This window comes from Neoarius graeffei, chromosome 2, assembly GCF_027579695.1.
Source record: "Neoarius graeffei isolate fNeoGra1 chromosome 2, fNeoGra1.pri, whole genome shotgun sequence".
NCBI lineage: Eukaryota > Metazoa > Chordata > Actinopteri > Siluriformes > Ariidae > Neoarius > Neoarius graeffei.
In genome coordinates this window covers 55,654,901-55,669,395 of record NC_083570.1, presented here as the reverse complement: position 1 = coordinate 55,669,395, position 14,495 = coordinate 55,654,901, and the positions used below count along the sequence as shown (strand labels likewise).

The 14,495-nt window shown below is 44.3% G+C and overlaps 1 protein-coding gene across 1 annotated transcript; it reads right to left on the bottom strand.

Annotated features, from left to right (window-relative positions):
• Window positions 1–5,136: 5,136 nt before the first annotated feature.
• Window positions 5,137–6,276, bottom strand: LOC132869623 (leucine-rich repeat-containing protein 10B). Its single transcript, XM_060902917.1, has one exon. The coding sequence runs from the start codon at window positions 6,274–6,276 to the stop codon at window positions 5,137–5,139; it is 1,140 nt and encodes a 379-aa protein (XP_060758900.1).
• Window positions 6,277–14,495: the final 8,219 nt, after the last annotated feature.

Here is a 14,495-nt window from a genome sequence, read left to right as displayed (position 1 = left end):
ATGCCACTCAAAACACCTCAGCTGGCTCATTGCTTCACATGGCATACCGAATCACGAAAGTTGCTGCCACATGCACAGCCTTGCCACGCTCCATTCGTTCGCAACAGGAACAGTCTCAGAACTTTTTGATCACATCCCGTATGTGTGTTCGTAAGACTTAAGGACAAGTAGGCTACAAAAAGTACTGAAACACCCATTTTAACTTCAGGAGCACTTTAATATGAATTCTTCCTTTCAATTGTTTGGGTTACACAATCCAGTTCCTCCTCTTATTAATTCATCTAGCCCAAATTCTCTGTAATGATAGTTCTATAATAGTAGCAAAAAGTGAAGCTGTATGTGGTGTACATTCAAATCTGTAGTTCAATCACTGTTATATGTTAGAATGGTATGTAGCTGACCCAAAATTCTTTGAAGACAGTATAAACTAGAGACTAGTGTTCAATATGATTAAGCGCAGAGGCTTTGTGCACAGTGCATGACTGCTTTAAGTCACAGTCTACAACAACCACACAAACCTACATCCAAAATGGTCCAACACAGCCAGAGGTCAATGCCAAAATCTGTCAGTGAAAAAATGCTTTCAAAGACGTGGATGTCGACGTTCAATCCTTGGCGTCTTTCAGTTGTTAGTATTCTAGTATGAATGATATTATAATTATATATACTCTAAAGCACGCACAAGGACACTCATATCCATTAAACATTAATGATCATGACGACAGTAAACATTTGTGTTTAAAGTACAGGATTTGTATAATTTATTTCCAGTAAATTCACTTGTTAGTCTTGCAAAGCTTGATGCTTTGCACCTCCCTTCATCCAGAGCTACACTATATGGCCAACAGTTTGTGGACACCTGACCATCACACCCATATGTGGTTCATTTCCAAACTGCTGCCACAAAGTTGAAAGCACACAACTGTACAGGGTGTCTTAGAATGCTGCAGCATTACGATTTCCTTTCACTGGAACTAAGAGTCTCAAACCGATTCCAGCATGACAATGCCCCTTTGCACAAAGGGAGCTCCATGAAGTTCCTTGGTTTGCCAAAGTTGGATTGGAACCCACTGGAGAACTTTTGGGATGAATTTGAACACTGACTGACCCCAGATGTCCTCACCTGACATCAGAGCCTGACCTTACCAATGTTCTTGTGGCTAAATGAACACAAATATCTGCAGCCATACTTCAAAATATTGTAAAAAGTCTCCCCAAAAGAGTGTAGGCTCTGAAAGGAGCAAAGGGGTGACCAACTCTATATTAATGCTCATGATTTTGGAATGGGGCGGCACGGTGGTGTAGTGGTTAGCGCTGTCGCCTCACAGCAAGAAGGTCTGTGTCCGTGTGGGTTTCCTCTGGGTGTTCCGGTTTCCCCCACAGTCCAAAGACATGCAGGTTAGGTTAACTGGTGACTCTAAATTGAGCGTAGGTGTGAATGTGAGTGTGAATGGTTGTCTGTGTCTATGTGTCAGCCCTGTGATGACCTGGCGACTTGTCCAGGGTGTACCCCGCCTTTCGCCCGTAGTCAGCTGGGATAGGCTCCAGCTTGCCTGCGACCCTGTAGAAGGATAAAGCGGCTTGAGATAATGAGATGAGATGAGATACTAGCCCACCCCACCCCACTTTGCCACCAAGTTAAACAGGACAAAGGTGGACAAAGGGTTAAAAAAGGAGCATAACTTGACAAGAAGGGAACAAGAGGCTTGGACAGTGTGACTGGAATAAATAAAGAGGGAAATATGCTGGTCACTGTAAGTGAAGAATGAAGAAGCCTGAAGAAAATGAGAATTAGAGTACGCCCCTGATGGCAGCTGACCTCTAAACTTCAAGTCTCATTTAATTGCTCCCTCCCCATCTCATGCTAATGTTTAAACATCTTTGCTTCTTTGCTTGCTCTGGCCTTTTAAGGAGAAGCGTCCCCTTATATCCTTTCCCCCTCTCTCATCCCCTCACACCCTTCTCTGCTTTTCATACATCGTCCTCAGAGAAACTCTGGCTTCTGTGACAAAGTTTATCAATGTTAGCATTAAGTTGGCTAGCGCCGTCCATTTATCTCTACGCTCTTCAGAAGCTCTGTAGCTTTTGCTGCTTCTGGCTGCCATGTCTGATTTCAAAAGCAGTATATTTCCCTGAGCCTTCGGTTGAATTACACAGCTGGTGTGCATTGTGGATATTTTATAAGTCTGTTCAATTACTTGATCTTTCTCCCAGCCATGCATGAATGATTGAAAAACATTTTCGCAAACTCAATGATTATTTAATGAGAGATTTTGTTTCAGCAACAGACGTCACGGCAATCGCAATATCCAGTTCCAGATACAGTACACCCAGCGAAGAGTAGAATTACACCGTCTCTCATTAACCCGCTCATTTGCACGCACACACCACTAACACACACACACACACACACACACACACACACACACGCACACGCATAGTAGTCTTCTTTATGTATAAAGCTGAAGTTTCAGTCCATTACAGCTGCACTGTGTACATTGTTCTTCACAAGTAATTTGATGATAATAAATTAAGTGCAAAACCGAAAGGTTAGAGTCCTGTATTGCAGTTGTTTCTCTTTTTCTCACAGCAGCTTTGTTGGAGCAAACTCTAGAATTTTTAACCTAAACTCTATCTACCACATCCTATATGATTACCAGTGAAAAGAGTTTTCATGTGTCCCAGTACTGAGAACAGAAACCCAGTTTACTCAAAACTCACTCATGGTGATCTCATGGCAATTATTGATTTCTGTTAATAAACCAACCACAATTTCTATAGACGTTCAAGAATTCCTCATTCAAATATATTTGGAAATAAAGCTACATACAAGATCAGCATAATTCATCATTTCAGACGGTGACTCTCTCTGTTGCTAACATACAGTAGTCATGGTGCTTTGATCACACATGGATAGAGAGAACCTTAGAGAAAGTTTAAATAACATGAATAAAGTTTAAATAACATGCTACTGTGTTGCTCCAGCAGTTGAGGATCATATAAATCTTCATGGGAACATCAGCTTACATTTGCTTGAGTAACTACAGATTGGAAAAGGTTGGAAACAAAAGCCAACAAGAGCAGCTTACAGTGTTAACACACTGTTCGTCAAGGTAACACTAGGTGGGGTTCCATTAACCTGCTTCATGCACAATTTGAAATTGTGAACTAAAAAATAAGCAATGGAAATTTTTAGGGCGGCATGGTGGTGTAGTAGTTAGCACTGTTGCCTCACAGCAAGAAGGATCTAGGGCTACATCCACACAACAACGGCAACGAGATTTTTTTTTTAGCAGGTAAAAAAAATATCGCGTCCACATGGGCAACGGATCAGTAAAATATCAGGTACACATGGCAACACAACACTTGCTGAAAACGATGCAATACACATGCCACACCTCTACGTGCGCTGTAAGATGGTCCCATCGGAGACACCAGAACAATAGAAGAAGTAGGACGCATGCGCATAAACCCCTTCTTCTACCCGGCGTGAAGCACTCTCAGGAACAAACACACAACAACAAGAAGATGGCTTAATTTTGCTTCAATAATGCGAATAAACTTAGCAGCAGCTGCAGCACTAAAACTACTACTACTCTGGGGTCCGCCATTGTTGCTGTTGTTGTTACGAATGATGCGTGCAAGAGTGCTGCTTGTTCTAGTCATGTGGTTGTGACATCATCGTAAACAAATCCGTTCTACTCATCCAGACGACTTCGCAACGGCGCCATTGCCAGATTTTTCCACTCTGGAAACCGTTCTCAAAAAATATCGTTTTGGGGCACCCAAAACGCCGGTGCCGTGTGGACGCCAGGCCGAAACGATAAAAAATTTTATCAGATTCACCTGAATCCGTTGCCGTGTGGACAGGGCCGAGGTTTGAGCCCAGTGGCTGACGGGCCTTTCTGTGTAGAGTTTGCATGTTCTCCCCGTGTTTGCGTGGGTTTCCTCTGGGTGCTCCAGTTTCCCCCACAGTCCAAAGACATGCAGGTTAGGTTAACTGGTGACTCTAAATTGACTGTAGGTGTGAATGTGAGTGTGAATGGTTGTCTGTGTCTCTGTGTGTCGACCCTGCAATGACCTGGCGACTTGTCCAGGGTGTACCCTGCCTCTCACCCATAGTCAGCTGGGATAGGCTCCAGCTTGCTTGTGACCTTGCACAGGATAAGCAGTTAAGGATAATGGATGGATGGATGGATGGATGGAAATTTTTGGTTTGAGGTTTGAGTGACTGGAAGCTCTGAGGTTTGAGTGACATGCTTGGAAGTGTGTTAAATGATCTAATCTGTTGTTCAAATATAAAATACAATTTTTATAAAATAATTCCAGACAAAACTCCTAATTCAATTTATGACTGCAGATCTAGAGAGTTATCAATGTTTATAATATATCAAAATGACAAAAGTGATTTGTGCGGGATCAGCACTATTAAAATCAAACAACAATGTATACTCTGCATTAACCATATGGTTTATCTGATAAAGGGTTTTTACATTTATTCAATCAATCAGTATCCATACTGGTTACTCATTGTAGGTGGCAGGTGAGCTGGAGCCAATCCCAGCTGACATCGGACGAGAGCCAGGATACACCCTGGAAGGTCACCAATCTATCACAGGGCTAACATTCACACTCTCATTTATACCTATGGGCAATTCAGAGTAGCTAGTTGACCTAATCAACATGCCTTTGGGCTGTGGGAGGAAACCGGAGCATCTGGAGGAAACCCATGAACAGAACATGCAAACTCCACACAGAAAGTCCTCAGTCAACTGGCAGGTTCGAATCCATACCCAGCTTGCTGTGAGGTGACAGTGCTAACCACTGCACCACCATATTACTCAGGGTCTTAACAGAGAAGTTATATTTTTGAATTTGCTTGAGTTAGTCAAATATTTTAAAGTTTACTAAGAAAATTCAGCAAATACCCTTAAACTTCTATTATGAGTGAGTTTTGAGTTTGAGTTCTCTGCTATTTTCTCAGTACAGGGAAATGTGTGAATTCTTGTGTGGAATTTACATATGCAATGCACATGTGGTAAATGGATATTATGTTGAAAAATGCTAGAGTTAGTGCAATCCAAATTAAGCTTGTTGTGATTAAAGGGGAGGAATCAATCATTACACTTATATTCCTTACTCAGGTTCCTCCTCTTCATACTTATAGCTCATCTCAGCTTGCTCATACTCCAGCGCTGCACTTCCATAACCATCGTAACCCTCACCCTCATTTTCAAGTTCCCCCTCATCAAATTCCATCGTATGTCTTTCAGACTCCACCTCTTCTTCTTTGCCCTGTAATGTCACATCCCCTTCAGCTGATGCATCACCTGCTGCCAAAGACTTGCTCATTCTGAGTTTCTTTAGTATTCCATGGATGGTTGGATTTGCTGCTGCGACTGCGGCTGCAGCTGCCTCTTCTGCCTCTCTTTGTGCTCGCTCCTTTGCTTCTTTTTTATTCTCCCTTTCCTCCAAGGCTTCTGCTGCTCCTTCCCCAACAATTAGAACATCCTGTCCAAAACGCGGTGGTCCCGCCACAGGATTGTGGTCATAGGAAAAGAGTCGGAGTGCTGGGAACTGCAGCAGACTGGGTAACTCTGAGATACTGTTTCGGTCTAAATCCAGAATCTCCAGCTGGTCCATCTTCAGAAGAACACGTGGGAACTCAGTGAAGCGGTTGCCATAGAGCCATAGGCTGCGCAGTGCTTCCATGCGCCACATGTCTGATGGCAGCCTCTTAAGTTTGTTGTCACCCATCTGCAGGGAGTGCAGGTTAGGGAGTTCATATAGCTGCTTGGGGAAGTACTGAAAGTAGTTACTCTCCATCCAGAGGCAACGTAGACTCTGCAGGTTTCTGATATCTGGTGGCAGGCTCATCAGCCGATTGCTGCCAAGGTATAGCCGGGTGAGGTTGGCCAACTGGCATACACCCAGCGGGACGTCATCCAGTTTGTTGAAGTCAAGTGCAAGAGTGCGCAGGCTCTGCAGCTTAGCAATGCCATTAGACACAGAGCGAAACCGATTTTCACATAGATACAGTTTCTCCAAATGTTCCAGGTCCAGAACTTCCTTAGGGAGGTATCGGAAACGAAACCGGCTCAGGTCCAGCACTGGATCTCCACTAGAGATTCGCTCATGAAAACACGCAGGGAGCTTTTGTTCCACCTCTTCTTCTTTCACTTTTTCTGTATCCTCTTCATCCTGTTCCTCCTCTTCATCCTCCTCTTTTTCTTTTTCCTTTTCCTCCTCCCCCTCTTTTTGAGAGGAGTTTCCCATGCCCTCCTTTGCAGGGTCACTGTGTATTTATGTACGCCTCTGCTAGTGAGAGTATATATGAGAGACAGTGTGTGCTTTAGGATGGGCTGGGTGTGCGTGCAAAAATCTCTCTGGCTGTTTCGCCCTCTCTTTGTGAGCTTTACTCAGCAGGCTTTTCCTGGCACAGACAGATGCTGTGCAGGGTTGCATGGTGTGTTGGCTGTGAGCTACCTGAACTCTGATGCAGGACAGCAAGGCCAGACGTCAACCCGTACCCTCTCACAGCAGATTCCCATACTAAGCACTAAGAAAACTATCTAGAACAGATAGTAGTAGTAGTAGTAATAGTAGTAATAGTAGTAGTAATAATAATAGTAGTAGTAATAGTTGTAGTAATAGTGATAGTAGTAGTTATTAGAGGTGTAATGTTTAATATGGTTAGTGTAATTAAAAAGTGTAATCCTGGCACAGGTGTAACTGACAGAATCCCTTAAGACACTGAGCAGAGAAATTCAGCCTTGTTTGTCCCAGGACTCAGCGCTCAGATATCAGCTGCACCAAAGCCGCAAACTGTTGATGAGTTCTCAGGCGCTTTCTGACAAATACCTTGCCGTATGCGCAGCTGTGCGCGTCTTGTGATGCGCTGAGAGGATCCAGACGCCACAGGGGGAGCAGCCGGCGGCGGATCCGGTCCAGAGCAGGAATCTCTCACACAAGCCCGGTCACCGACCGACCGACCGCCGTTAATCCGGTGAGGGGAATCCGCATGGAAACGCCGAGTCGTCTTCCTGCTTTTGTTTCCCCACTTCAAGAATTTAATATTCGGTAAAACTTTATTCTACACTTAGTTTACTGCGTAACGTTTATTATTATTATTATTATTATTATTATTATTATTATAAGAGACGGTGTCCGTGTTTCCGCTGCTCTGTCTGATGTGTTTGTATCCGCCTACTATAGAGTCCCTTTCTGTCTTAGCTGGAGTTTATGGGATTGGCTCTTTCCCCACGAACGACCCGAAAGGAGAGAGAGAGAGAGAGAGAGAGAGAGAGACTGGCTTGACCTCATATTATTAGAAACACCAAAGAGCCCCATGAAAACTACACATTAGCCACTAAAATGAGACAACCAAAATATAAACAGTCCAAAAAAAAGAAAGAAATGCATCACTTTAATAATAATAATAAGAAGAAGAATCATCATCATCTCATCTCATTATCTCTAGGCTCTTTATCCTGTTCTACAGGGTCACAGACACAGACAACCATTCACACTCACACCTACGGTCAATTTAGAGTCACCAGTTAACCTAACCTGCATGTCTTTGGACTGTGGGGGAAACCCACGCGGACAACATACAAACTCCACACAGAAAGGCCCTCGTCGGCCACAGGGCTCGAACCCGGACCTTCTTGCTGTGAGGCGACAGCGCTAACCACTACACCACTGTACCGCCCAATAATAATAATAATAATAATAATAATAGGGCGGCACAGTGGTGTAGTGGTTAGCACTGTTGCCTCACAGCAAGAAGGTCCTGGGTTCGTGGCCGGCGAAGGCCTTTCTGTGCGGAGTTTGCATGTTCTCCCCGTGTCTGCGTACCGTAGGTTTCCTCCACAGTCCAAAGACATGCAGGTTAGGCTAATTGGTGGCTCTAAATTGAGTGTGAATGGTTGTTTTTCTCTATGTGTCAGCCCTGTGATGACCTGGCGACTTGTCCAGGGTGTACCCCGGCTCTCACCCATAGTCAGCTGGGATAGGCTCCAGCTTGCCTGAGACCCTGTAGAACAGGATAAGCGGCTAGAGATAAAGGATGGATAATAATAATAGGGCGGCACGGTGGTGTAGTGGTTAGCACTGTTGCCTCACAGCAAGAAGGTCCTGGGTTCGTGGCCAGTGAAGGCCTTTCTGTATAGAGTTTGCATGTTCTCCCCCTGTCTGCGTAAGTTTCCTCCACAGTCCAAAGACATGCAGGTTAGGCTAATTGCTGGCTCTAAATTGAGTGTGAATGGTTGTCTGTGTCTATGTGTCAGCCCTGTGATGACTTGGCGACTTGTCCAGGGTGTACCCCGGCTCTCACCCATAGTCAGCTGGGATAGGCTCCAGCTTGCCTGAGACCCTGTAGAACAGGATAAGCGGCTACAGATAATGGATGGATAATAATAATAGGGCGCTGTAGTGGTTAGCGCTGTTGCCTCACAGCAAGAAGGTCTTGGGTTCGAGCCCAGTGACCAGCGAGGGCCTTTCTGTGTGGAGTTTGCATGTTCTCCCTGTGTCTGTGTGGGTTTCCTCCGGGTGCTCCGGTTTCCTCCACAGTCCAACGACATGCAGGTTAGATTAATTGGTGGCTCTAAATTGACCATAGGCGTGAGTTTGAATGGTTGTTTGTCTCTATGTGTCAGCCCTGTGATGACCTGGTGACTTGTCCAGGGTGTACCCTGCCTCACGCCCATAGTCAGCTGGGATAGACTTCAGTTTGCTTGCGACGTTGCACAGGATAAGTGGCTACAGATAATGGATGGATCGAATAATAATAACATTACATTTATGCCATTTGGCAGATGCTCTTATCCAGAGCGACATACAACATAGCCAGAGCAGCCTGGGGAGCAGTTGGAGGTTACTAGGTGCCTTGCTGAAGGCACTTCAGCCATTCCTGCTGGCCCAGGGAATCAAACCGGTGACCTTTTGGTCCTAAAGTTACTCCTCTAACCATTAGGCTTTGGCTTCCCTCTAATAATAATACTAATAATAATAATCAATGTATTTTGCCCCAAATCATGAACACAGCACAGCTCTATTTCTCATTACACTCAGAGACAAAAGCTAAGGAAAGCACTGATGATGGAAAGGCTGGGTGAACACCTCCTGACTGCCCAGAGATGAGCGGCTGTGCTCTCGATGCCACCTGAGAGAGGTGAAGACAGACATACGATACCTAACACACTGTCCTCAATACACCGCAATCAGAAATATCAGAAAATACACAGCATCATGCCTGAATCTGACAAGTGCACCGGGAAGGCAAGTCTTACAATTATTTGTTTTTAAGATATTCGTGCTATCTGACTCCTTCTTATATTCTGCAATTACATGTTTATGATAAGTATATTTTCCCTATTTATTTATAATTAATCTTATTATATTAACCTGTTATCAATCATATATATTTCTCTGTAATATCTGCTTTGGCATTAATGTAGTATAACATCTGTGTCAATAAAACACTGTTGGACTTGAATGTGAACTTTCAGTGTGGAATAAGCAATGTAAAAGTTCACTTCATGTCTCAAAAGTGCAACTGTTTTTGCTGTTCATAATTATTTTGTGACATAAAATAAATGTGTTCATTCAAGAAACATTGAAATACAGACCCTTTTTCATTTAGAGTGTAGGCTTACTATCTGAAACATGTCTTTATAAGCTAAAAGAATATATCTGGTATGTTTGGACTTTGTGGCACAGACAAGTTTTTCTGATCTACAGTGCCAGTGCAAAGTTTGAACACACCTAATTCAATGGTTTTTCTTTATTTTTATTAATTAAAAGACAGTTCATGTCTCAAAGTAATGATGGATGTTGTTTCTCTTTACTTAGTTGAGCAGTTCTTGACAATATGGATTACTGCATTTGTGGAATAGGGCTATTTACTGTATTTTTATTATTTACTATTTACTGTTTGATCTCAAACACAATAAGAAGGCAAGAAATTGCACTAATTAACTTTTGACAAGGCACAATTGAATTAAGCATAGTTGAAAAGCATTCCAGGTGACTACCTCATGAAGCTGGTTAAGATAATACCAATAGTGTGCAAAACATCATCAAGGTAAACGGTGGCTATTTTTAAGAATCTAAAATATGGAACTTTTTTTTCATTTTTTTGTTTCCCACATAATTCCATATATGTTCCATATGTTATTTCATAGTCTTCACTGAAGACTCTTTCGTATTGTTCTACAATGTAGAAAATAATCAAAATACAGAAAAACCTATGAATGAGTAGGGGTGTCCAAACTTTTGAGTGGTACTGTAACTAGCTATCTAATCATTTACTACTACCATACCAGCTGACTATGGGCAAGAGGCGGGGTACACCCTGGACAAATCACCAGGTTATTGCAGGGCTGACACATATGGCCCTTTTCCACTACCCTTTTTCAGCTCACTTCAGCTCGCTTCAGCTCACTTCAGCCCGACACGGCTCGCGTTTCGACTACCTCAGAGCGGCGTGACTCAGCTCGCTTCAGCCCTGCTCAGCACCCAAAACTCGCACGGTTTTGGAGTAGGGCTGAAGCAAGCCAAACCGAGCTGAGTGGGGCTAGGGCCGTGAGGAGACACTCCCCTGTGCACTGATTGGCGAGGAGGAGTGTCCTCACACGCCCACACACGCCCCGCGAGCACGCTGGGATCTGTAAACACCGTAAACCCGGAAGAAGAAGAATTACGAGAATTTCTGAAGCCTTATGCGCCTCGCCTCATCTATACACTCTTGCCAGTATCTGTTGGCGTTGTCGGTGACAACAAGCCACAGCACCAAGACCAGCAACACTAACGACTCCATGTCCTCCATGTTTATTGTTTACTATCCGGGTCGTGAGACTACCGCTTAAAAGGTCACTGATGTCACTGTTTGCGCCGCCTAACGACATCACGTGACATCCACCCACTTTCGCTAACTCCACCCAACGTGTCCACCCACTTCCAGCCAGCACGGTTCAGCGCGGTTGTAGTCGAAATGCAACTCCAACAGCCCCACTCAGCTCGACTTAGCCCAACTCAGCACAGCACGGCTCAGCCCAACTCAGCCGCGTTGGTAGTGGAAAAGCGGCAATAGACACAGACAACCATTCACACCTACGGTCACTTTAGAGCCACCAATTAGCCTAACCTGCATGTCTTTGGACTGTGGGGGAAACCGGAGCACCTGGAGGAAAGCCACATGGACAGCATGCAAACTCCACACAGAAAGGCTCTCGTCGGCCGCTGGGCTTGAACCCAGGACCTTCTTGCTGTGAGGCAACAGTACTAACCACTACAGCACCATGCTGCCCCACTAATAATAATATATATAATTAGGCACTCCCATCTGTTCCTGGGTTGAAGAATTTTCTTATATCATAGCCAGCCTCTTTTGTTTTATTTCTTTACCGGCTAACACTGGCCACTAGGTGGTGTATATGACTGGTAATTACCAACACTGGCCACTAGGCGGTGTGTCTCATCTCATCTCATCTCATCTCATCTCATCTCATCTCATCTCATCTCATTATCTCTAGCCGCTTTATCCTGTTCTATAGGGTCGCAGGCAAGCTGAAGCCTATCCCGGGGTACACCCTGGACAAGTCGCCAGGTCATCACAGGGCTGACATAGACACAGACAACCATTCACACTCACACCTACGGTCAATTTAGAGTCACTAGTTAACCTAACCTACATGTCTTTGGACTGTGGGGGAAACTGGAGCACCTGGAGGAAACCCACGCGGACACGGGGAGAACATGCAAACTCCGCACAGAAAGGCCCTCACCGGCCACGGGGCTCGAACCCTGACCTTCTTGCTGTGAGGCGACAGCGCTAACCACTACACCACTGTGCCACCCTAGGTGGTGTGTACGACTGGTAATTACTACCACTGGCCACTAGGCGGTGTGTCTCATCTCATCTCATTATCTCTAGCCGCTTTATCCTGTTCTACAGGATTGCAGGCAACCATTCACACTCACACCTACGGTCAATTTAGAGTCACCAGTTAACCTAACCTACATGTCTTTGGACTGTGGGGGAAACCGGAGCACCCAGAGGAAACCCACGCAGACACGGGGAGAACATGCAAACTCCGCACAGAAAGGCCCTCGCCGGCCACGGGGCTCGAACCTGGACCTTCTTGCTGTGAGGCGACAGCGCTAACCACTACACCACCGTGTAGGCGGTGTGTATGACTGGTAATTACTAACACTGGTATGGTGGAGGCACGCACAGGACCAAAACCATCAGAAAACAACTTGATGGGTTTCTTTATGTATCCACACTCTATTCCTATGGGGCTCCGCTCGCGCAGGCCATATAATGGCCTGGATTCCTGCTGGCGCTCGTCAGACTTGTCACTGACAAACATAATCCGTCAGTGATGAAGAGAAAATTACTAGCAGTTGTCATGGTGAGGAATGTGTGTCATTATCATAAGTCATCTTTTATAGAAATCCCTCTGGTTGCTGAAATCCAACCCCAGTGAAGAGAATTTGGGAAGCCAGAGTGTGAACAATGAGCACGTGCTTGTGACCAATAAAAATCGACGACACATAATGACCACAGGTGGCACGGTGGTGTAGTGGTTAGCGCTGTCACCTCACAGCAAGAAAGTCTGGGTTCAAGCCCCGTGGCCGGCAAGGGCCTTTCTGTGTGGAGTTTGCATGTTCTCCCCGTGTCCGTGTGGGTTTCCTCCGGGTGCTCCGGTTTCCCCCACAGTCCAAAGACATGCAGGTTAGGTTAACTGGTGGCTCTAAATTGACCGTAGGTGTGAATGTGAGTGTGAATGGTTGTCTGTGTCTATGTGTCAGCCCTGTGATGACTTGGCGACTTGTCCAGGGTGTACCCCGCCTTTCGCCCGTAGTCAGCTGGGATAGGCTCCAGCTTGCCTGCGACCCTGTAGAACAGGATAAAGCAGCTAGAGATAATGAGATGAGATAATGACCACACGAGCGCCAAACTTTTGACCAATCACAATGCGTCTTAATCGGCCTGAATCGGCCTGTAATCATCTCTGCGTGAACCCAACAATGGCGCAGACTAAACTGGGGATTTATTTATTCATTTATTTTTTGAGCGCACTTCTTCAAACACTGAAGATGATTTAAGGGCCGAAACAGGCGCAGGGGAGGCACATGAAATACACATTGGACAGGGGTCAATTAAATAAAATATAAAATGAGGTCCTACCGAATAGCGGAGCTTCCATTCAAATGAAAACAAACATGCAACAGATGATGGACTTTGATGTGTTTCAATTTGAATTTTATCCCGGGAAGATAAATTTCTCCAAACTCACATGTATTTTTTTTTACTAAAAACTACAGTGTGCTTTAGGGATTTATAGCAAAATGTTATAATGTAGCAAAAAGTATAGCCCTGTGATAGATCGGCCCAAATCAGAAAAAGTTGGGATGGTCTGTTGAAATCGAAATTAAAACTGAAAACAATGATTTGGAAATCATCTTTGAGCTGTATTACACTGAAAACAATACAACAGCACATTATTTGATGTTTTACCTCATGATTTTTATTTATTTATTTATTTATTTATTTATTTATTTTAAATAAACACATTTCCATTTTGATTCTTGCAACACATTAAAAAAACTGGGACGATAAAGCATGTACCACTTTATAATGTTGCCATTCCTTCTCACGACACTTAAAAGATGTTTAGGGACTGAAGACACCAAGTGATGAAATGTTTCAGGTGTTATTTTGTCCCATTCTTCCTGCAAACAGGTCTTAATGTGTGCAACAGTATGGGGTCATCATTGCCATATTTTTCATTTCAAAGCTCACATGTTCTTTGGAGACAGAGGGGACAGACACCCTCTTCTTCTACATCCATTCCTTTGTAATGTGTGCAGAATGTGGTTTTATATTGTCTTGTTGAAATATCCCAGGAAAAGGTGTCGTCTTAAAGGCAGCATATCTTGCTCCACAATCTCAATGTACTTTTCTGCCTTAATGCTGCCATCATAGAAGTGTAAGGTACCTTTGCCAAGGGCACTGACACAACCCCATACCATGACAGACCCTGGCTTTTGGACTTGTTGCTGGTAACAGTCTGGATGGTCCTTTTCATCTTTAGTCCAAAGCACACTGTGCCTCTTTCTTCCAAAAATACCTGGACTACTGATTTGTCTGACTACTATACATGTTTTCACTGTGTGATGGCCCATCCCAGGTGCCTCCAAGCTCAGAGAAGTCTACAGTGCTTCTGGACACAGTTAGCATAAGGCTTACTTTTTGTACAGTAAAGTTTTAACTGGCATTTGTGGATGTAACTCTGTATTATAGTGCTTGACAAAGGTTTGCCAAAGTAATCCTGAGCCCATATCAGCTATAGATGAATAATGGTTCTTGATGCAGTGCCGTCTGAGGGATTCAGAGAGCATGGATTTTCAGCTTAGGCTTGAGCCCTTGCCCTTTATGCACTGAAATTTCTCCAGATTCCTTGAAACTTTAATGATATTATGCATCA